This window comes from Gallus gallus, chromosome 20 (assembly GCF_016699485.2).
Source record: "Gallus gallus isolate bGalGal1 chromosome 20, bGalGal1.mat.broiler.GRCg7b, whole genome shotgun sequence".
In the NCBI taxonomy this organism is placed as follows: domain Eukaryota; kingdom Metazoa; phylum Chordata; class Aves; order Galliformes; family Phasianidae; genus Gallus; species Gallus gallus.
In genome coordinates, this window is record NC_052551.1 from 11,267,127 (window position 1) to 11,291,035 (window position 23,909).

Below are 23,909 nucleotides of genomic sequence, written 5' to 3' on the forward strand. Positions count from 1 at the left end.
AGTGTTTGGTCTCCATAAATGTTCACAAAGTGTTGATGAATATCAATGGGTGCCATTTCTTCTGCACAGAGGAGTTCCACTCCACAATTGCTCCATCCTCACCTCCAGATCAGACACCATTCTGTCCAACTGCCTCTCTGCTGCCATCCATCACATGGCAACAAAACGTAACAGAATGTTGGTGGGAAGGTTCAAACCCTTCTGCCATAGCACCAACATCTGCCTCTGATGTTGTGGGCAAACATCAAAAAACAAGAGGTATTACTTTCAGAGCAGCCCTCTTTAAAAAGATAAAACCATACTGTTGTGTTTTATCCATGTGCACTGAAAAGCAATGACAGCCATAATGCAGTGCCTGGCAGGTAATTAACATAGAAGAACCTATCTTACATAAGCATCAAACACAGACCAACACTAACTTACTACAAAATACCATTCTGAATTCACTTAAAGGTTTTATAACTTAGGACCTAAAGTTTGGTGTTCTTCACAGCAGATCCAAATAGCAGCCAAACTGTAACGTGGAGTATGTAGACAAGATCATGAACAGATTGTAAGAAAATGTATGTGCACAATACAAGCTCTGTTCTTACCACATAGGCATCAAATTGGTTAGTCGAAGTCAAAACCACACAAAATCCAAAGGTTATACAACACTGTTAAATCATTAAACAAAGCGGCTACATTTTAACATCAGTAGTAAATTATTGTTGTCTGGCTATTTTAATATGCGTATTGAAATACATATATTTAAATATTATTCTAGCTTGATCCCTGGGTTTCAAATAGTTTGAAATTTCTAATGCCATAAGACACAGACAAGTTTGGCAAAGTGCATTCTCTGGAGTTCTGCACCACTAGAAATCAAAGCAAGTGTGATAGGAAAACAGCCAAGCAAGAACCACTACCTACCTCAAGAAAAAAAAAATGTAAGGAAGCAATTTAATCATTAATTGCACTCAGTAGTTATTAGAACAAACACATAACGTCCCAGAGGAAAATGCACATGGCCCTGTTTTACTATAAGCTTGCATGGAGTTTGGACGCAGTCAGTGGTCCCAAAAAAGGGCCATAAATAGTTGTTCTCACTGTTACTTACCAATACAGTACTTACATAATAGGAAATGTACTTAGTGCAAGACTTGAACAACAAAGTAATTTTTACTGGAATACTGAATATGTACAGCACATGGTAACAACTACATTAGTGCCAGAAACGGCCATTGGAAAATGAATGAGAGAGAGATCCTAAAAGACAGAGGGTGCAGATACATTGTGTAATCCCTTAATGGAACTTTCCTTACCTGGTCAGATGGTGTATACTCATTTTGTTTGACTATGTCAATCTTGTCTAGAAAACTGGAGAAAAAAAAGAAAAAAAAATATTTTTTAGTTCTCAGGAAAATCAGATAGATACATTTATTAACCAAGGAGTTCCCATATATCAGTAGGTAAGCTTTAATGCATTCAGATGCACAAAGTGCAGAATACAAGGGAAATGCTCAGCACCCCCATGTCAGCACCGGCAGCACACAGCCCTGCAGCAGCCAGCAGAGGGCTGCAGCCACAGCTGCACGCAGCGGGCACTGCCCTGCGCACCCAGCACCGCTTCCTTTGGGTCATTCTGTCCCATCACCTGAGCAATGCAAGCTGGCGGTAACGCAATGACTCCAACAAATTACCTACATGTAACAATCCTGAAAGTAATATTTACATATATACTGTCACTAAGTCATTTAGTAAATGAAATCCCTAAACTGATTTCATTACAAGTTCAGTTAAGTGAGAGAACGCTGCTTTTGTTGTCAACTGAAGGGAAAAGTTTCTCAGTTTACTTTCTGGAGAAGCAGTACCCTTATCTCTTCCAAGCTGATAAATAATACACTTTCCTTTTTACCCCAAAGGAAAAGTAAAACTTTTTGTTTGGCACACAGAGGACATTTAATATGGTTGACAGTCACGAAGTCCAACTAGCACAGATGCTTTCACCTTACAAAGTACTTTTTTAACACCAGTTTCAGAATCACGTGGAGATTTCAGAAGTTAGATGCTGCCTGAAAAATGCTCAGAACGTATCACATTCATAAAGATGTAAAGGTGATCACTACAGCTTCCAGACTTCTTGTACTGAACTCACCTACACACAGCACTTCACGCAAGGCTCCACAAAAGGTGGGTTTTTCTTTCGTTTTTAAACGTGCTGCTAATCAGCTTCATGGATTTCGGAAACTAACAGAAAATAACAACAAGATATTGCTACAACCTGGAACCGAAAGTACAAACCTCTTACTGTTGTTTATGCAGACTATTTTTAGGCCTATGATTTCCTTGAAAAACATCAGCCACGCAGGAGAAGCAGCACTGTACTTGAGATGAAATCCAACAGCAACGTTCATGCCAGGTAAAACAAGTTGGAATGGAATAAACGTATCTTCTTCCCCCCAGAAATGGGCTCCAACACTCAGTAACATCTGATGCCTCTAACAGTACAAGTCCAAAAAGAAAGTCTTTCACTGTGCGATAGTTACCAGAGAGCCTACATGGCTCCTAAGTGGCATTTGAAGGAAACCAAGCAAAGCAATAATGCTAAGTGAACATCTCCTCCTGTGCATACCCCTTTTTGTTAAAAAAAAGTCCACTCTATCAACTTTAGAATGGGCTAAAGACATTGAAAAGTTGATTTTTTTTTTTTCACAAACATTAAAAAGAAGCATCATTCTCTCAATTGAACAACTGGAACAATAAACGTGGTCTAAAATAAGCAGCAGTAGTGGAGCACAAGAGTTCAGAAAAGTTCAATACACTCTGTTCAGAGAGTTCTGTTCTATGCCATTGTTAGTCAAGACCGAATAACTTATCCAGTAAATGAAACTAATAATCAAGTGAGGTGAGAACAAAAGCTTAATTCAAAATGAAAACAAATTCAGCATCATTAATTTTTATTTTTAGCTCTTATTATGCTCTACCCAAAACAGAAGTATTACCTTGTGTGCTGAGTTCACTGCTGTCAGATTGTGCTAAGCCCACTGGAGAAATGCCCATCTACTGTGTCAGCAATGAATTTCACAGTGAGAAACATAAGTGACCTTGGTGAAATAACTCAAACAAAACTATCAAACCATGAAACCAAATTTTAGACTGAGAATAAGTTTTGCACTGAGATACAAAGTCAGATTTTTTCTTTTGTGATTTTTTTTTCCCAGCAATTCTATGGGAAAGCTGTTTTGCAGAACGCAAATCATTCATTCAGCATTGCTGCCAATTCTCACTCAGGGCCAGATTCTGAACGTGACTAAATAACAGTTACTGCCCTGCAAAACACTGACGCTCAGTATAGGCGCTCCTGCCTGTACCACTTATTAAAGGAAAATAAAATTGCTGTTACGCTGCTAAGAGATGTGTTAATGAAAGAGACTGCAGGTCATTTGTAGCCAGCAACACTGGCGAGGAAGCATCGCTAGGACAGCAGCAGACACGTCCCTGGGACATTAAAATGCAAGGTATTAATAAAAAACGTAAACACTCTGAAATTCAAACCACATTTTATTTTTGGATCCTTTTTCTCAGCTCGGGGAGAGAAACAGCCATGTGAAACGTTGGACACACATCTTTGTAAGAATGCAGTTTTGTTAATGGCACGGGATGTGCTCAGAAAGCAGGACTCACACAGACACTTTCTGTAGCTCCCCCTCAATGTAATTAAGTCATAGGCATAGCACCCATTAATTCAAATCTTTAGCAAGTTTATTACACCAAAACTGCGACCCAATTTTCCCTTCAATATGTATGCAAATTTCTGATTAATTATGAAGCTTTTCTCATATAGGAACAATTGCCCTGGTTTTGCTTTATTCCACCTTGGGGGGAGCTTCCTGAACCACCAATGCTGCCACAAGACCAAGAACTGCAGTGTGTGCTGGAAAGGCACGTAACACATTAAAACCTCAGCCTCTGGAAACAGCAAACTTCACCACTTGGGGAAGGATGGGGAGGGGGAAATCAGAGCACCTTTCCTCGTGCATTTCCTGACAGTGCTCTCAGTACACACTAACCTGACGTTCAGGCTTCGTGATTTGATGAAATGGTTGACAGGCAAAACCAAGATTTGCTCTGTCAGGATGAGGTTTTGTTTTCAGTCTACAGTAACACCAACAATGTCTCTTCAAACTGATAACACACCTATATGTGAAAAGTTGCATTTCCAAAAGTTGCATTTCTTTTTTCTGTCAACATACCCTGCATTTGTGTACAAAATGTCTCTTATACGACATACTAAGATCCCCTTGGCTGGCAGATGCTGCACATAAATTCAGAATTTCAAAGCCAGCTAAATAGAACATTTGTTTATAAGTTACTTCCCCCAGCAGCAGTACGGAATGCTGTATTTGTGAAGTTTCTTGCCTCTGACAGCCTTGAGATACCTTGCAGACAGTAAATCACATTCACAAGTCCTGCCAGTCTTAATTCCCACTGCATTTTCTGCCTCTACCATTGCAGCCCAAAATGCACATCTTAGATTCATCTTATCTGAAACATAGAGGAAAGGGGTGGGAAAAAAACCCCCAAAATGGAGGCCTACGTGGAGTCCGTTAGCTGCCCAGCGTCCCTCAAGTCAGTGGAAATGGAATTTTCATTTCCTCTGAGTCATGCGATTCTATCAAGATATTACTAAGAATTACCCACACTCAGATCTACCCGGATCACCTTTCAAGCAGCCTTCACAATTCACACTTCTACTTCTGAAAATGAATTAATATTTGTTCGCCGATCTTCCCAAAGAACCGACTGTACAAATGAGGGGCTGATTTTTATTATTTATTTACACTCTATCAGGGGCTCCAGAACTGACTCCAAGGTCTCCTAAAGCTGAAGTTTAACTCAGTATTAACAGTGTTTATAAAACAAGAACACATTTTAATTTCTCAGAACAGATCGTGCTTAGTTCTACTACACTCCCTTTTTAGTCTTTGCCATACTCCATTATGTGACTAAAGAATGGCTTTCTAAAAGCTAAACAGCTAACTATCTGATAAAGCCTTCCTTCAGCCTTTTGTCTGTGCAGAAACCAGTCACAGGATCAGCACAAAGACGCAAAGCACTCTTTAAAATGGGTATTCAGGCTCACAAGTATATCATGTACTTACTGTAACTTTAACACAGTTAAACATAAAAAAAAACACAGAGGGGTTTTCCAAACCCTGGAAAGTCAGCTCTGTTACAGTGTGAAACCACGGCTGCCCATCAGGCCAACGCACTGACAGCAAATCCAGGGCACGGCGTTTACTTTCTGTTGCAAGCGTGCATATCCACATCGACTGCCCTGCAGCTCTTTCTGTTCCTGCTGCTCTTGGGAGCAAGCAGGAGACTGGGGGGGAAAAGTCTTTCTTAAATCAATGATAAAGATTTCTGTGACATTTCAGCTGGTTTATTTTGTAAGAGATGCAGAAAAGCAGGCAAAGTTTCAGGCACGACATAAATAAAACAAGCAAACATTTGATCTGCTGGTATTTACGGTACCCTGCAAACACGGACCGTCTGTGAAACCAAAGCTGCCACATTCTCCCTCAAAGCGCAGTTAAAATTAAAATTGAGGCATGAGTAGACTTTTGTTCTGTTTTTAAAGCTACGTGGGTATTTTCTATCATTTGCAGAGCTGGGAGTTCTGCTAACGCGGTCACAGAAGACGTCACAGATGTGCTCCTGGGTCACTTAAAACGTTCAGAAAGGCACTACTCCTGCTAAACAAAACTAGATATGGAAATGAAAGAAAATAAAAGTGCATCAAAACCCTTGGGTTACTTTAACTACTCCGCAGAAATTAAGGAATAATTGGAGACAAGCACACTTGGACAGCACTGTAACAAACACGACTGGTAGAACTACGAGAGCTCGGCACCACGTGTCCAAACCCCTCAGAGGCACTGTTCTGGTACCTAAATTCTGCATGCCAGTTCTCAGACAGGAGGACAGCACCCAAAGCCACGTTTATATCACGCACGAACTTGGACACGCGGTGTAAGACTCGAACAGCTATAAACCCAATAGCAATTTGCTATGAAAATTTCCCCCCTAAGCTGCAGATCTGTTTTATCTCCAGCTGGAAGCCAACCGCTCGCTGTGACCTCCTGGCAGCGGCGGAGGCCGAGCGGGTGAGGCTGAGGCCTGCCCGTGTGCACGTGGCCGGCCGTGCCGCGTTCCAGCCGCTTGGAGGCGGAGGGGCACCATGGCTCTCGTTTTGTAGCAAATAATGAGAAAGCTGAAAAGTATGACTCCATATATTTGGAATCATCTTGTGGTAATCAAGGTTACAGTTCCTTATATGGCATGGAGAACATGAAGCACGCATTAAAAAATAGAATATTAAAACTATGGAGTATAAAGAAGCGCAACTGATGCAAAAACCCCTGAACAAACCCAACCACCCAACCCGCGGAGCCCCGTGTTTCTGTGCCGCCATGAAACACAAACCTTGCTGGTGGCGCGCCCTGCTTCCCAAACTGCTTAATTAGCAGCGCACAGCTCTCCCGAGGCCGTGAGGCATGAATGGATTTTGGGCAAGCAGGGCTGGATGCAAACCCTCCTTTCAAAAATCGCTAGTGACTGAAAAGCACAAACGGGGAAAAGGCAGGAGAAAAGGAAAATCTATTTAAAGAAATGGTGGTTGTCTCTTTTTTCTCCCTGCCTGTCTAAAGTTAGTCTGGCTCAGAGGATGCACTAACTTTCCCAATCAGTTTTACATTACAGTACGAGGCCAGAAATAGCTCCCAGCCGCCTTGGCCTCCAGCATGGTTGCCATGACAATGGAACCACAGCTCTATAAATAGCTCGGCAGCACCAAATCTTGTGAGACACATCTGGAAGGGGGCCAGCCCGGCCCCAGCTCTGCAAATAAAAATAGGCACAGGCACTTTCAAAGGCTGGAAAGGTACAATGCACCTCGCTGGGGCAGGGAGCAATCCCAACTTCTTGTTAGCACAGGGTTTATTTGATAGCTGATTTAGAGAAGTATAAAAGTTACTTTATTGCACACTAAACTGTCAGCCTTTCTCTAACATCTAGTTCTCCTCCTCTTCCCCCAGCCTATAGCAAAGCCATACCACTTCTGAAACGGTAACAATGAAGCGTTTTGCCCATGAGATCGTTAAAGTAAGGAAAAACAGAAGGAAAAAGTAATCTACAAAATTCTCCCCGCTAACGATCACTGTGGATTTTTAGCTTCGGTATATTTAAGCGTTTATGTGAGTGCGACAGAGCCCGGCTGGGGCCCCGGGAGGGCCGAGGCCTCACACAGCTCCAGTGGTGCCCCGGCTTCCGCCCGCAGCCCTGCACCAACCCGCGCCTCAGCACCACACAGCCGCGACCGTGCTCAGAGCGTGCCTGTAACCCGGGTCAGACCTGAGCCGTGCCTGGATCAGCGAGGCACGGCACACAGGCCGCTGCTCCACGCCTCTGCTCGACAAAACTGCCTTTTCAACAGGCGTTTTCTTTCCCTCAGTGGGTGAGAAAATGTTGTATTTTTAGCACAGACTCTTCATCAACCCATTCAATTACATCCAAATTATCTGTGTGGGAACAGAATGTTATGTCAAAAATGTTATTCAGTATATTTGTCAATATTACCCAACAGTAGACATTTGTATAAGCAGGAGACTCAATATTTTCTGCAGCACATGAAAGCAACAGTTCAGGAGTAAGACTGAAGTTGTACGGCTTTGCCTTCAGATATGGAAATAGAAGTCCGTGTGATACAATGCAGCAAACGTGACTCTCCAAACATACGTTCTTAGCTGCTCTATCAAAAGCCAATAGTGACTACAGAGGGTAATCGGAATACTGCAACTACAGTAAGTGATAAAGCCACGGTGAAATACCTTCCGTATGCCATAAAGACCCCAGAGCACGCACTCAACACAAACTGCACCATCAGCCCACAGGATTCCTTCAGGTCCCTCCGCAGATATTTTTGTTTCCAAAAATTGTAGAGTAGTTCCCATCCAGGCTTAAATCTGGATGTAAACTTCCCTCCCCTCCTCCTTCCACCACTTCCAGCTCACTCATCCGCCATCTGAGAAACGTATACTGCAGAAAAAAGCTTTTTCACAGAAATATTTTTGGAAAGTGTACTTCATACCATGCGGTGTAATGCAATTCTGAATGTACTGTTTTTTTATGAAGGTACTTCAAGATCATTTAAGAGCCTATAATCAACGGAAAGTTTTGATTTAAATAATATAAAAAAATCCTTACATGCATACGTTTCTTGCTACAGGAAGCAAAGTCACAAATAAATACAAGACCCGACTTGCACAACACACACACACACATTCCCAGCTTGGTGCAGCAGAGCTGGACGGCCCACAGTCACCGGGAGGGCCTCAGCTCCTGGGCTCGGCCTCCCCTCGGCAGTGGCTTTGGAAGGATGCCTCCCCCATTTGCTGCTTTATGCTCCCCCGACCGAGGGGGCATTTTAACCCAAACACCACTGATCAATGGTTTTCAAGCAAAACCCTCTCCCCGAGCTTCTCCTGTCCATGCACAAAACAAGGCCCAACACTCCAGGTTTTTCCAGCTGCCTTCGCTTGGACTTTTAATACTTGTAAAAAGGTACTTTCGCACCCTCACAACCACCAAACCAGGCTGATTAAAAACAACTTCCTACCATATGCCTCCAAGGCACACCCCACAATACAAGCCTGTATATGTTAAATAACTCCAGAACAGCCCCTCACCCCACCCCAGAAACCGTGCCAGGAGGAAACTTAAGCTGATCTAAGGCTAAGGTTGGGTCCAGAAATGAAAGGTAACGGTATGAATGAGATCACTGTGCTGTGATTTGATTCCAGGGCAAGCCTGAGGCAGGAACACTGTGCTAGGCAGCAGGGAGGAACGTGGTGCAATCCTCATTAAAAGATGACAAAAATGACACAGGAAAAGCAGCAGCAATTAAACATTCACGCAACTAAATTTCTCAGCTCCATTCCCCTTCTACTCCTTCTCTCCCTAACTTCTCTTTCCAAATTTTTGCAGGCCAAAGCAATGAGATTCAGAGCTAACTAACGATTCTGTTTGTTGCAAAACACTACTGATCTGTTGCTTCAGATATGGGGATACAATCTCTTCTCTACAATTTACAACAAATTTGTTTGCCTGTCATACTTAACTCTATTTGTGAATTAGTGTTTAAAATAAAACAAGAACTGAATTGATCAGAAGTCAAATATCAGACATTTCTGAATAATTCATATATTATTGGAAGCAGAATGAAGGTAAATGACATGTTCAGCCAGGGAAAACCAAACCCCACAGCACTGGGGTTATCAGGAGTGGTGGATGTGAGAACTGCTGGGGGAATCTGTGCTCCCCGGCTCCCAATGCTATGAAGTTGCTTCTGTGACTTACCTGAGAGATTTCTTTCTTGCTGATTAAAATAGTTTTCACCATGCATGACTCTCTAAAACTGTCACCTTAAAGAACCGACCTCCCAGGCACTCCATCAAGTTCTGTATTTGTTACAGCTATTTCAGTAGGAGCCATGAACAAACAATACAATTTTTTTATTTTATATAAGGAATGAAAAGCTGAAAGGCTGTACCCAATGGTAAGAAAATAACAAATTCTGCTTCCATAGTCTTTACTATAACTAAAGCCAGCAAGCTGGAATAAGGAGAACTCCAACATGGCTGACTGTTACTGACCCTCCTGTACCTCCTCCATGTGAAACATCCGTAGTCTAAATATATTTTTGTTATGCCTGCTTTCTGGAAGGCAGAAAAGGTCGATGGCTACTAGCAAGGTCGGTGATTTTGTGCTGTAAGATGTTTTGAACTGTAGACTAAGGTCACAGACCAAGTCCTCATACAGCAGAAGATGCCAACACAACAGCATCACATGCTGCATTACTGACTGAACTTGGAGGGAAACTTTAAAATTAATAATTAAAAAAAAACCCAAAATAGTCTGGTATGGTACAGAGCAGATCACTCGTACAGGTTTGAAAACAGTTTATGCTAACTTAGGCTAAGAAGATTGTTCAGGCAAAATCTTTTAGGCAAAAATCAGTATGAATATTTCTGAACAGAATTACAGAGTGCCTCCAGTAAAAAGAATTTTCTTTGAAAGTCCCCCAACATCACTGAGTTGCTTCAATTTCAGATTTCATTTTGAATATGACAAAACTACAAACTGTAGTCTCTCCCCCACTGAAGGCTGCTCTAAGCAATTAAGACAGGTGAACCCAATGGGATGTACTTTCATTGTGTTTCAACAAATTATTTATATGAACCTTGTCCTTATGGTCTTCAGCTCCCTCCAGAGCCATCAAATCAGTAGAACCGAATTCAGTTGCTAAAGACCATCACAGATACTTCATTTAAAAATTGAACGATTATGACCTAATTAGTCACATCAAGATTTTTAGTAAACATTACTAACAAAAAAATTACAGGATTTTTTTCTTGGAACAAATTCACTTTACATAAAATATAGAGCTTGAATTGTTTGGATTCTTCACAGAATCTCAGATTTGTAAGGGTTGAAAGGGACCATAAAAGATGCAAATTCAAAGAAGTGGGAGAGCTGTGACTTCGCAGTATGAGATACAGGCACATACGATTCAGGTGCTGCAAGAGCTTATAAACTCATACCCCGTGCTGGTTTTCCCACTTGGAGAAATGGAGATATCTGCAAAAAGACAAATCAAATCAGACAGCACCCACGTTCTTCTGCTTGTGTGTATGGTTAGTGTAACACTATAGCTATACTACTCAGCCTAAGAACTGAAAATGCAGAACCGGGCACTTCCCCAACTGGGAATAAAATAGGCATCACCATTTTTAACAGAAATATTATAAAAGGAGGTAGGGGGAGATGATTTGATCTTACATGAGAGAAAAGGAATTCTGCTCCCAGGATCGAGTTTCCGCAGGAACCAGGGAAGCAGTTGTAAGGCAGAGGATGAATATGGGCCCCAGATGAGCCCAGAACAATAGGAGGACAAGCAATTGCTCTGCTTTGAGTGTGGTGAGAGGGACAATTTTATTGCCTTACTTAAATATACTTGTACAAAGGTCTTCAGAGAAATAGTTCATTTGTATTTAATGTGCGAGAATATAAATCCAAAAATTCTGCCTACTTAAGCACCATCACAACTGAGAGATTTTTGCTCTATATTTTAGGGTCTTCTGAAAAATGCAGTAATTTTGACAGTTATCTTGCTCATTGAAAGCTCAACTCTTTCATCTCTTTGATGCCAGCATCACACGTGATGATTGCTCCAGGCACTCCTGGCTGGTATGGCAGGCAGCTTCTTCACAGAGCTACCTGTCAATACCTGCTCTGAGCTGACAGTTTAAGCAATTCACAGCAGCTCACATTTCAGTTTTTCCTTTTTCTCAGGGGCAACTTTTTTTTTTTTTTTTTTTTTTTAAATACTAACTTGGGAAAAACAACTCCAGGCCTCTGTAAAAGGAGGCAGACAAACTGGCATCTCGCATTACGGCATCTGTAAAGAGCACACCTCTCAGTACTGACGGGAGCTGGAATATAAAGTTACTCTTCTTTCTTCTTGAAAACACTCGCTTGATCATGGAACTTAATACCACACATACATCTAGAAATTCATTTTAAAACAAGCAGCTGACACAGAGCTGCAACAGCAATTTCATACTTTTAACTTTGAGGACTACGGGCTACTGTGCAAATCATTCCTTGCAAGTATTTGTTCCTGCATTCGTCAGGCATACAATAAAATGAAGAAGTCGTATTTGAGTGGTTGTCTCTCAGTGGTACACACTGCATTCAGGCAGATAAAAGGAACAAGAAATCAAGCTGGAAGCCAAATATAAAGAAAAACACTAATGGTGAAGATACCACTTCTGTGGGAAAGCCGTTCACAGGGAGTGACCACATTTCTGAAGAAGTTCAGCCCGCGTTTATTTTCATATAAATTTAACACATCAAACAAAAAGAGCCCTCAGTCATCCTGTTTCATAATTCCATTCTGCTTAGATGTTCACAACCCTTTTTCAGTTCTTTTAAAAGAAAAACCAAATACAGACCCCTCAGCTTCACTCACTGAAATGCTGTTTGTAATAACATCAGCACACAGATATTGATTATGGAATATTTCCCCAAACAACATTTAAATATTTATCGTCCTCAAGCTTCAAATTAAGTGGACATCTCACAGACTATCCTGGCTTTAAAAAGGCTCAGCAACTGCCTGACATGCTATGCTGCTAGAGAATGATTTAAATAAAATGCTGTGGCCCTTCCCCCTTCTGTTCCCCACAGACCTGCTACCTTTACTCAACTTATCCTAAAGCAGAATTGTAATTAAAAGAATATGAACTCCTTCAAATCTCATCTCTCCTAACCAGAGGGATAACTACAAGACCTTACGAATGATATTAAAAGCTCTACCCATTAAAATGTCTGTGAAGCAGAAAGAAAAAAAATTCCTTATTTTTTACAAAATGTATTTTAACACTTTCAAACGGTTTTTAACGTGAACTTCTCCAGGCCATGTGCTTTTCAGACTAAAGCAGCAGAGAATGCAGAATTGAAGTGTGTGCAGGAAAACTAAAAGCCCTGACATGGCACAACCTTAGCCTATTTTCTCCCTTAGCCAAAAGCCATGTCTGCTGGTTTTGGCACGGAGAGGATTTCTATTGTAGTTTACTGACTGCTCATATATCAGGAGCTGCAAAAAGTGGAACAAAGATAGGGCTGGAGTAAGAGTGCGGAGATGGGGGGTGATGGGTGCACATGTGCAAAAAAAACTGCTGGGTGAGTGCTCAGGGAAAAGGAGGTGAAGGGAAAATCTGGATGGACTTTAAAAATACCTTCTTTTCCAACTAACTTAAGACAACATTATAAGAAAAAAGTGATAACACAGTTGCTTCAGGTAAAGTTTGTTCTTTTAAACTAGCTTTACTGAATCTAGTTATTACAGCTATAGAACTGCTTTAATTACCTAAATGATTACTAAACATATTACTCATAGAACGTAACTATTTAAGCATTAGAACTCTAAAAACCATCAACAGCAGAACGATTACCTCAATCTTGAAACAGAACCTTACAGTGAGGAGAACATGGAAGGCTGAGCAGGTGCTAAGGGTGCTGGTTTGCTGACACCTGTGAACCACAGCTGCAGTCTCAGCACCTGAATGGAATCCTCGTGGACAGGCTTCAGAAGGGCCAAGGAGTCAGAAAGGCCCGGGTTCTGAGTTTTTACATCCTCCTCCTCTGAAGCTGTTCTCTGCAAATTCAGGCAGTGCAGGAACAAAATTCCTCCTCCCGTGCTCTATGGTATACCATAAAAAATTCTGCTAAATTACTGCCAATCTCCCAGTGTCAGCCATTCTTTTCTCAGGAAGCAGGAGCAATGGGGAAGGGGAGGATTTGAGCCATTTGTGGTCATGAATCAACACAAAACAGTGCTGTGAAGCCTACCTATGCAGGTAGTGTGAAACAAATGCATCTGAGAGGTGGAAAATAATTTCATCTCAGCGAGCATTAATTCCGAAACTCCACTGATGCTGCGCATGCTGACATCATTAACTACTTTACTACACCGGAAAGGAAGCCTCACAAAGCTCTGAACAACTCACTTCAGCACCACGGGTGGGCGGCCGCCCCTCCCCAGCTCAGCCCTGCCAGCCCTGCCACCGCGGGCAGCAGCAACCTGGGGAGAGGAAGGCCAAGCTGCAGCCCCACGGTGGGCATCCATGTTCCACACGACTGCTCATCCCAGAGCAGGATGGCTTAAAGCCATTTCAGTAGAGAACACACACGTACCTTGACAATCACTGTCTGCAGAGGGCAGTGTCTCATGTTTGCATTTTAAATAGCTGAAATCTTAAACCTAAATTATTTATTACCAGATTAAAAATTTTCTACATGAAAGGAACATCTCTCAAGGGCAGAAGTGAACAAAAGCAGATACTAAAAACCATGGGCTGAACTGTTGCAGTGGGACAGATGAGAAGGGCCTAAGAAGGCATTTCTCTTCCCCACATGGAGTGTGTGTTCCCACATTAACATACATGAGAGGCTGTGAACCCAGCTGGGGCTTCGGCTGTGCACAATAATTGACTCTATTATTTTGCATAAAAGACACTAAAACAAGAATCCTCTTATAACATCTTACTGCAAGGAAGCACTAAAAGACTTTGCAATCTTGGCTCAGATATCTGCCCAAAGCTTAGAGGGCATCTTACACTTAAAACCTGCAAATCTGGCAATAAATACACAATTCAAAACTGTGCTAGGAAGCACAGGCACATAGTAGTGGCACTGAAATGATCACAACACAGCTATAGCCTGTGCCGGCTCACCTACGGCTCTGATACCTGTAACTAGATGCTATGCAACTTGAAACGCAGAAGACAATTGCAGGATTTCCATTTGTTCTGCATTACTATAATTAGAGTTCCGGCTCACGGCTTACATGAAGAACAGCAGCAAGAACTGGGAGGTGGAAGAGATTGCAATCAGGTGGGGGAAAATGGAAGAAAGTCTAGAGAGAAAGCTCACTGTTTCTGGAGAAAAATAGGTGTGGTCTTACACGTCTTATACTGTGTCACCTGCTTACACATGGTCATAATGTTTAGAGACTGTGTCTGTGTGAAATACAGCTTTTACCGCACTGCAGCATTGTAACTCCACTTCCTCTACCCAGCAGCAGATTACTAGATTCACAAGAAAGGGTACCTAAGTGCAGCAACTGATACGTTACACAATAGCTAATAACATGCAACTACTAAAAATAGCAATTTCCTGTTCTTTCTTCTGTATTTTCCTGCAAAGACAGTTTTGCCATGTCTTGAACACACTAGCTGCCCTGGGCTGATTGTTATGGCCAGCACTAGTGGCAGGTGCAGAGCTCTCAACACAGCACTTCCCCCTTACCCCGTGCAAGCCATGTTTAGGCCCTACAGCTTCAGCCTGTAAAACTACAGCTACCTTCTTCATATGAATGCACAGGAAGGCCAAGGAGCAGAATGCCAACAAGCAGATGAGAAAATGTAAAAAGATTGTGACACTGATCAGCTACGCTAGAATTTACAGTGCATCTACATACAACTTCTAAGGGAACACAACTGGAGCACATCTGCAGACAAGCATATCCCGCACTTAAAAAGATTCCCTCCTTTGATTGAGTCTACTTCACTTAGAAAGACCTATGTTTCATTAACATATCGTAAGATTTTCTACTTCTTTGTTTAAAGACAATAGGATGGGGGGGGGGGAGGGAGGGAAGGCTGATATAATTGACATTCAGGTCACTAACTTTCTTGACTGTGGCTCCAAACACCAAACCTTTATAAACAGGAGAAAGCCAACCAACCCAACCCCAAACTGCTCTGCAGCACAGCTCCCTCCAGTTACCTACCTTGCTTATTCTAAGTGTGAGTTACACACATTTAGTGGAGTTAGAGTCAAAGAGCATCCCAAGGAAGAAAAAAAAAAATATATCAGCAGCTGACATGATGACAGAAGAATGACATTTTTCTCATGCATGGTTGATTTCCAGGAAGTGACTGTTCAGGGAAAACGTGTAAGTACAGACATGTCTGTGTCCAACTCCAAACCATTTTAGTTTTCTGCACATCCAACATTATGCCATGGATGTTAGGAATACATGTGAAACAACTCAGATTTTAGAACGTACACTATTTAAGTAAGGACACTAGATGCTTATTTGCCCTGTAATCCGTGTGTGTATAAAACCAGCAAGCGCTTGTATAGATTTGGATAATTACAGAGTTCTATTTCAAAAAAACAAAGTTTCATACAATATAAACATAGTAATTGCCACTTTATCTCACAATCTACACTGTGATTTTCATTATATACAACAAAGGAGCTACTCATGAGAACCAAACGAAGAGGGTAAACTGCACCCCTCATAATAACAGTCACAACCCTGTTCATTATTGTTTGTTTTTAAAGGTATTGGTTGTATTATTACAAACAACTCTTGCAGTCTGATGAAAGAATGAAAATGTACTGGGTGCAGCACAAATCTTCCATTTGTCTTGAGGGAAATCAGTTTCATACTCTTTACCAACACGTGGCTTTATCAGAAAACCACAGTGCATGGGTTTGGGGTAATTAGCAGGACCTTCTTAAACAGCACAGAAGAAAGCTCTGAGGGAAACAAACACATTTCACATCATTAGGAGCTGAAATGGAAGTACAGTACCAGCCACTGCTCACAACCGCAGAAATCCTACCTATTTTTAGTTCACAATTCCAATAAGAAAACAGCTGGGAGTCTAATAAAAATATCTTGGTGACAAATTTAATGGACTGAATGCTAAAGTTACTATTTTAAAATAAAGTTCCTAATTATCTTTCAAAACAAGAAGCAATTAAGGAGCGGTGGAGCTACAGCTTCACAAGAGTCTGGTAAGGCTTGGCTCCAATGAGACTGAAACTGGGAAATGGTTCAACACCTTTCTGATCCTATGAACTGGTTGAGGGCCAGGATTCTATTTTTAGGGTGGATTTTTATATATTTATTTACTTATTTTAATGAAAGCCATTCTGCTCTGACCCGTCCAGCCCTGCTTTGCCCTGTTCTTCCCTGCCTGTCCCCAGTCACCCTCCTTACAGGCAAGGGACGCTCCTCACAGCCGCACTTAGCATCCCACACACAGCAGAAGAAGGTTGGGAGGAAAACACAGAGCTCATGATACCTGAAGAGAGCTTAGCAAAATGATAAATGCTCTTTGCTCACTGCTCCAGTAGCAGCAGTGGGCAGAGGCCATTAAGGGCAAAAGAACTGAGACTTAACGCCTTAACTGCAACATCTGTTCTTCACCGTGCACACTGTGACAGGCAGAGCAAACGAAAAGATCACAATACAACAACAGTCAGCAGACTCAACAGGATAAAGCTCAGTTCACTGTTGAGGCTCTGTGTGAGGAACAAATACCAAAGGAAAACAGACAAGCTCTTTACAAAGAGAAGAGTTCACCTCCCAGACACGGGGCTTATAAGGCGCCTAACTCCTTCTGACAGTCACTGATCTTAGAACATAAATAAGCATAACTCAGCTGAGATGCCTTAATAGCAGACGTGGCGGACAGTGCAATCCAGACATGGTCTTTAGCAACTTTTCAAGCATTACCTGCATCGGCAATATATTAACAAAGCAGTTAACACTATTCACAGGTAAATCCCTATTGCCATTTACTTATAAAAATCACGTTGGCCTGAGCAGTTTTTGTTGTTTTTATTACAAAGATGCAAACCTCTCCCTCAGGCCCACACAAAGCCACGCAGCCCTGTGAGCAGACAGGATGCAGCCCCCAGGAACGCCCTGCTGCTTGCTGAACTGGGGCTGTGGTTTATAAAAGTACTTTGGGGAGAGGGGAACCTTGCAGAGTATCCAAGGCACTTAACAGCCTTGACAGAAAATTTACTGGGCAGCCAATACGTTTCGAGTGTAAATTACTGTCCAGATACTGGAAACCATCACTTGCCTGATGAGTGCACTGTAACTCAGCCTCATCTGCAGATATCCTTCTTGAAGACTTCATTGGTGTATCACAACACAAATATCATTCTTTGTTAACTATATTTAAGTATAACTGACTTTAACTTGTTTCAGATACAGGAATCAATGTATAACATGTAACAAGTAATCAGCTCAAAAGCAGCGTTTCAAATCTCAAAACCTATCAATGAGAGCCTGCCTACAAAATTGTTCTTTGTCACACTTAAAATCAGTCAGTGATTTCTTGGAGTTCGTTTAGGACTCAGTCACATACCGTAAGAAACACTTCATAACATTTAAAAGAGATCTGATATAGTTTGCAGCACAGGCAGTGCAATAAACAGCACTATAACAAATAACTCTGTGATATTTTAAATTCAGCTTCAGTTTGATAAACTCATTCACCTAACAGGAGCTTCATCTGTGTTCTCACTCTCCGCCAGCCCCTTTTGCAGTAAAGGCTTTACAGCCATCTTCTCTGCATGCAAGCACGTGGCCTCAAACTTCTCAGCCCACTGCTACATTTCTACCCAATGCAACGCAGACATCGTTGTCAGGGGTCTATCAAAGATAAGGGACCGATGCACCAACAGAAGCGTAGGACAATAGAGAAACAGAAGTGGCAAATGCATGAATGGGACGGGTGTGAGGGGTAAAAGTGGTAGAGTGAAAATGGAGGCAGAAATCAGACTCCTGGAGCAGAGTTAAAAGTGTTCAGAGTAATTCAGAACGATGTGGTGGGCTTCACACATGCCTCAAATGCCTGTGACATGACTTCTTAAATCACTCACATTTGAGGCTTTTAAAGGTCTTTCTGCCATTAGAGATCATTAATTTCAACATTTTCATTATTAGTGTTCCTAATTCTAAAGACTCAAGCAAGTTACTCCACAACACCTTTTGCTTTATCTGGCTTCATACTGTGATGTAATTTGTTTCGGAGACAGAGAAGTTTATTTGGGGTTGAGTGCAGGTTGAAATTGTGAATTTATGATTAGCTGTGACAACAGTGGGAATGTGTTGGATTCATAATCCATTTATTGGCTAAGTTTAGGTAATCCTGTCTTCAGAGCACTTGCCAGCAGACACATCCCTGCTACAGACAGTCAGCAAGAACAGGCAGATGCTTAGAGTAGCTGGGTATAAATTGACTTAAATATTCAGACTCCTTTTGTTGGTACTGACTTTGCTAAAGCCATACAAACTCAGGAGTTACTGTGCCTCCCATCGTCTACAGCAATCACTTCCTGCACCTAATATCCCAGTGGACTGTGGAGAAAGTATAACTCAGGCTCTATTTTCTTCTACCTGAATTTAACTTTGTTTAGAACATGAACGTCTGCTCCCTCCGGATAAAGAGGAACAGGGACCCTACTTCAATGACCAGTCAGTGTTCTGGAACAGTGGGTTTTACAAGAGCAAGAATGAGGAATTAGGGTCTATTCTTCGGCTTGCCAAAGAATTCACATAGTAGGAGGCAAGCTCATCAGCTTCCGACCAGCGAGAGGGGACATGGATATTATTCTTCATCACAAAATGTTTAACAATGTAAGTGTTAATGTCCATAGGAAGCTCATATGTGCCAGAAATACAGGGCACTGTTGAACAGAAGTACTCAGACACAGCCCTCAGAGCTGGAGAAGACGAGGGAAACGGCTCTGCCAAAAACACACTGAGTGGAAAGAAAGTAAAAAGAAAAAATAAGTAATAAATAGGAATAAGAACCCAGACTGACAGCACCACTGATAAATCAGCCGCTATTTAAGAAGGTGAGACTTTCAGCAAACACATTTTACTGCTCGTTCTCTAAAAGGAACTTTGTTGTGAAGTGAAATCAACGTGGAAGAAAATCATTAAGTACTCAGATCGGGGCTCTTAATTGCTCTCACAAGTCAGCAAATCCAGAAGCAAAACACACCATAAATCTTAATAAAAACATAAAAAATTTACAACCCCCAACAAATTAGATATTAAGAAAACAGGACATCCACATCTGCTGATCCTGTAGGAGCGCTGCACAGCAGTCAGCTAATAGCTGCACTCTCCCCCTTTCTTTGATAAGTATTTTAAAAACAAACATCTTAAAAAATACTTCTCATAAAGCCCTTCTGGAGCAGCCTGGCGCGGTTTCAAGCTATCAGAGTGGCTCTGCTGGTGCTGAAGTTCAAGAAATACAGCTCGCTGCACCTCTACCAGCAGCCTGCCCGCGCTTCCTCCGTCCATGAAATGGCAGACGGCGGGAGAAAGCACGGCGAGGCTTTCCAGCAGGAAATAGCATGAGAATAGGCTCCCAACTGCTACTTCCAGCCCTTCCTGATAGTGCAGGGTGTGAAATGGGTTGCAAATGCTGTCTCTCACATTATTTCCTTTTCCACTCCAGCCAAAACCAGGAAGTGTCAGCTGGGAGATACGAAGCGAAAGCAGTGTAAAACAAAGCGAAAAATCAAACGGGGGGCCAACGAACCAAGCTAAGCCAAGGCTAGATAAAGCAAAAAATCCAGTACTTGTGGGTACAGCCTAATAGCAGCAAGACTAGAAAAGAGCCCTAGGAGGATTATGTATCCAAGTTTTTCTTGCAATTTGCTACAAACAGTGCTAATCGAAAGGCTACTGACATCCGAGCAGTCTTCTTCAGGACATCCACAGATGTGGCACCAGGCCCCACAGGACTGGGCTGGGATCCTTCAAGCCTCCATACTACCAACAGCCCATTGGTATGGGAGAGAGATCCTGCTTATTCCAACTGTAGCTTCTGCAGAGTATTTGTGAGGCTTTAAGAACAAAAATCCTCAAATGAAAACTGAGGTTGAAATATAGCAATGACAGCACTTCAAAGAGTTCATGTTTGTCTATACTTGACAGAAGGCATAGATCTGACATGCAGGTTTTGGCACACTGCAGTGGAAATGACTCCTAGATTCTTAATATTAAGTAGCATATTTTGAATAAAATGAAATCCTGCACCTGCAGGAAAGAAATAGGAAGGACAGTACATCACTTATTACCATTTTGGGTTTTCTGCATTCTAGACACTTCTGTGTTCTTCTGTTTATTATTAGTCAAGAGAAGTATCACATGGCAGCTTCAGTAAAAACATTTGTTCTCTTCTATACACATCCCCAAAACATGCAAGAGCAATGAAATCTGGTCTCCTCTTAGATATTACTCCCTCCTGACAGTTAATATACATTCCCCAAAGGCAGAAACTGGTGACAGCCTCCCAGAGCATGCTGCTCTAGAAGCAGAATTGAAACTAATTACTTAGTAAGTTGAGCTAAGAAAAGGGAAACAGCCTCCTTTCCTTTCTCTCGAGACTGTACAGTATGCCCAGACAGGAAGTACAGTAAAGCTTATGATGAGCAGAGGCAGCTCTTCTTCAAAACGAACAAAGTTCCTCGGGAGTGATGTATTCATTAAGCCAGTAAGCTTGAGGAGAAAGGGTGGGATACCAGAAGGGCTCTCCAACAGATGGGGCTACCGCTCAGGTCTCCCAGCTTTACACCCGTGACAATCACAGCTGCAGTCAAGCAGCCAGGCTGGTACCTGTGGCTGTCTGACAGTTTTCAGCGTGAGCCACTTCAGGTGGGACCTTGAGGGAGTGACAGAAGGTGCAGACAATGCTACTGCTGACGTCTTGTGAGGAAACACTGAAAAGCTGTAGCAAGGCATCATGAAGAACTGTAGTTACTGCTGAGGGACAGGTAAAAAATACCACTGCTAAATGGCTAGAATCTTAATAACCACATCAGTGTTACGGAGATACAACACATTATGTTGGGAATTATCTTCATTCCCACTTCTCTGCCAAAGGACAAGCAGCCAGAATGACATCTTCCCTTTGCTTTCATCTAAGAGAACTTCTGATTTAACCAACTTGTTCCCTGTGTTAAATGACTCCAGAACAAGACAGGCTTCGCACTAAGAAATCACACTTCAAAATTAAATAAAAGAAATAAACAGATAAAATTACAAAGAGCAATAAAAAGAAACATTGTTTAGAATTTTGAAGTGGTTCTCCAGACTAAGAATCCTTTGACATTTAACTATTTAATCAATTTTTAAGAGCAAGGAAGGATTTTTTTGGAAGCTGACTGATTTTGAAAGAGAAAAGATATTTTTCTGTCTTCCATTTTAAGCATGCTTTGCTTGTTCTGAACAGGCACCTTCAGAAGTGGAAAGCACTGAGGACAAAGGGCTCTGAAGGAGCTCACAAACTCCAACACTCACTGCACTTTCTCTCGTAACTCCCATTAGCTGTAATGACGGCAGTTTGCACACTCCCATTAAAAGCCCGCGCTCCATAAATCTCAGCAACGTTTCATATTTTGCCTCTGCTGCATTTTTTTTTTTTTTTAAACAATGTGCTCCCGAGGCTCATTTCAAAGCATCAATCACACCAGATTTTACTGGAAGCAATTTTTGTCAGGTCTCTTGAAAATTTAATATGATAAAAACAAGCACAGAATTTCAAAGCATTTCACCTCCAAGCAAACATTTTGCCATTACAACTCATCAAACAGAACATGTAAATTAAGAACACCACCAGTGCAAGACCAAAAGTGCCAGAAAGGGCACAAACGACCAACAAAAGTGACAAGAAAGGCCCTTCTGCTTACTTCCAAGGAAGCAATGCCATACAGTTTACAAGCAAACTGAATAAATATTAGGATCATGACATATATTTAGAAGGAGACAGCAATGGTATGTATCTTAGGGGAAAAAAAAAAAGTATTGTCAGCAATGTACAACATTTAATTTTGTTCTATGGACCATGATGTAACATCCAATGTTCCACTAGATGGAGCAGGATGGTAAAACCATCCTAAGGGCCATTCCCCTCACTGACCCATGAAAATGTCAGTGTCCAGCAATCAGGAATGGCAGCAACTTCAGCTTTCTTCGGTACATTCGGGGCAGACCAAAATTTGATCTTCTTCTAAAAATAGAGCCACACAACAAAACCTTGGTGCTTAGCAATACTTATCTCGTCCAGTGCCAGAAGATGACTGTGAAAAAAACTAGCCAGAAACACTAAGAGATAACCAAACACTGAGAGAAACAAAGAGATCTGTTTCCAATTTCTGTCAGCTCTACACTATAAAGACAAAATTTAGTGGATAGTCGACAGAAAACAAAGATCTTGTAATATTTTTTCATTTAGTAGCAAATGAACTTGCAAGGAGATCCATGCCAAATGATCAAACATTAGTCACCTAATGGAAAAGACATTGCTACACATCAAACAAATTCACACTAGAAACAATGGCAAAACTTCAAAGGGCCTTTGAAAGACCTGGAGCTGAGCAAGTCATAGAAAAATTATCTCCCTGGTATCTTCAAACAGAGCTAATTGTTGATTTACCTCGAAGTCTACCTACCCAAACAAAAAAAGAACCTTACAAATTTTATTTCACCAAATGTTCCTTATGAGACTCGGTCACAGACAAACCACAGTCCTCCTTCATCTTGTGAAAAGAGGAAGCTTCTATTTCCTTGACCACTACAATTAATTTCCATATCTCCAAAAGAAACAGAGTGTAAGCTAATAAAAAGCAGTCTTAACAATTAATTTTCTAAATTCAAGTCTTGCAGTTCTTTAGTTACATCACGAAAATATCAGGAATTGTCGCAATTATCACAAACATATTGCAATTAAAAAAAAACTGAACCACGCTGTACTGCAAACATGAAGCAGTCTCTCTTGGGACAATATCACAGTGGTGGTAATAACAGAAAGGAATAAATCATTTTCAGATATGTGCACCAAGGTACACAAGCAGAAGTCTTGGTGACTGATCACAGGCTGCTGCCATTTTTGTTTTAGATAAAGAAACTGCATCAAAAGGAAAAGCTACACTGTACTTTCCAAGTCATTAAAATTTGCTGCAGGATCTGAAGTTGACTGTCACGTGGTATAAATGGGAAATCTGGTGTCAGCCTATGTCAAAGTACTGGCAAGGTTTTCAATGTAGACAATACTGTTGAACTCAACACCAGCTAGCTAGATCTCTGAATGGCTGACTAGCAGGAATTCAGTCCATAGCACCTAATCCTTATTTTCCAGCATAGGGAAAAGTAAGCATCAGGACAATCCAAAGGACTTTAAAACAAATTGTATCTCACAGTTAATATACAGCAGAACAGAACAATACTTACTACTGCGCACAATCAATCAGCTGATATTCATTAGATCTCTCATAGCAGGCTTTCACACCGTCGTCTTGCCAAAGTGTTTTCGTGTGTTCATAAAACTCCTGAAGGAGAAAAAAAAAAATTGTCAGGAAAAGAAAAAAGGTTATATGTGAGGAGAATCAGCAATGGTAACATATCTTTACCACTGCAAAAATGGGAAATGGTAGCATTTTAACACACACACACACAAAAGGATTGAACATCTTGT

General features: G+C 41.5%; 1 protein-coding gene, 1 long non-coding RNA gene and 1 other non-coding gene across 12 annotated transcripts in view; 1 reads left to right on the forward strand and 2 right to left on the reverse strand.

The window, feature by feature from the left end:
• The window catches only part of GNAS (GNAS complex locus), a 130,748-nt gene that overhangs the window by 9,796 nt on the left and 97,043 nt on the right, over positions 1 to 23,909 (reverse strand). For 8 of the 10 annotated variants that reach the window (XM_025142352.3, XM_046903073.1, XM_046903071.1 and 5 more), the window contains exons 5-6: positions 23,666 to 23,763; positions 1,305 to 1,359 (exon numbers count right to left, since the gene is read on the reverse strand). In XM_025142352.3, coding sequence (XP_024998120.1) covers positions 1,305 to 1,359; positions 23,666 to 23,763 — 153 coding nt within the window. Of the gene's footprint in view, positions 1 to 593; positions 644 to 1,304; positions 1,360 to 6,468; positions 23,764 to 23,909 lie in introns of those variants that run through there. The other 2 variants (XM_040651033.2, XM_046903074.1) reach the window with 2 other exon arrangements.
• LOC121107349 lies at positions 168 to 7,221 on the forward strand. Its single transcript, XR_006931929.1, has 5 exons — positions 168 to 362; positions 2,016 to 2,172; positions 2,305 to 2,401; positions 3,204 to 6,925; positions 7,080 to 7,221. It is a non-coding gene; the product is annotated as an uncharacterized LOC121107349 (long non-coding RNA).
• MIR6564 (microRNA 6564) lies at positions 19,691 to 19,788 on the reverse strand. The gene has a single exon (NR_105430.1). It is a non-coding gene; the product is annotated as a microRNA 6564 (primary transcript).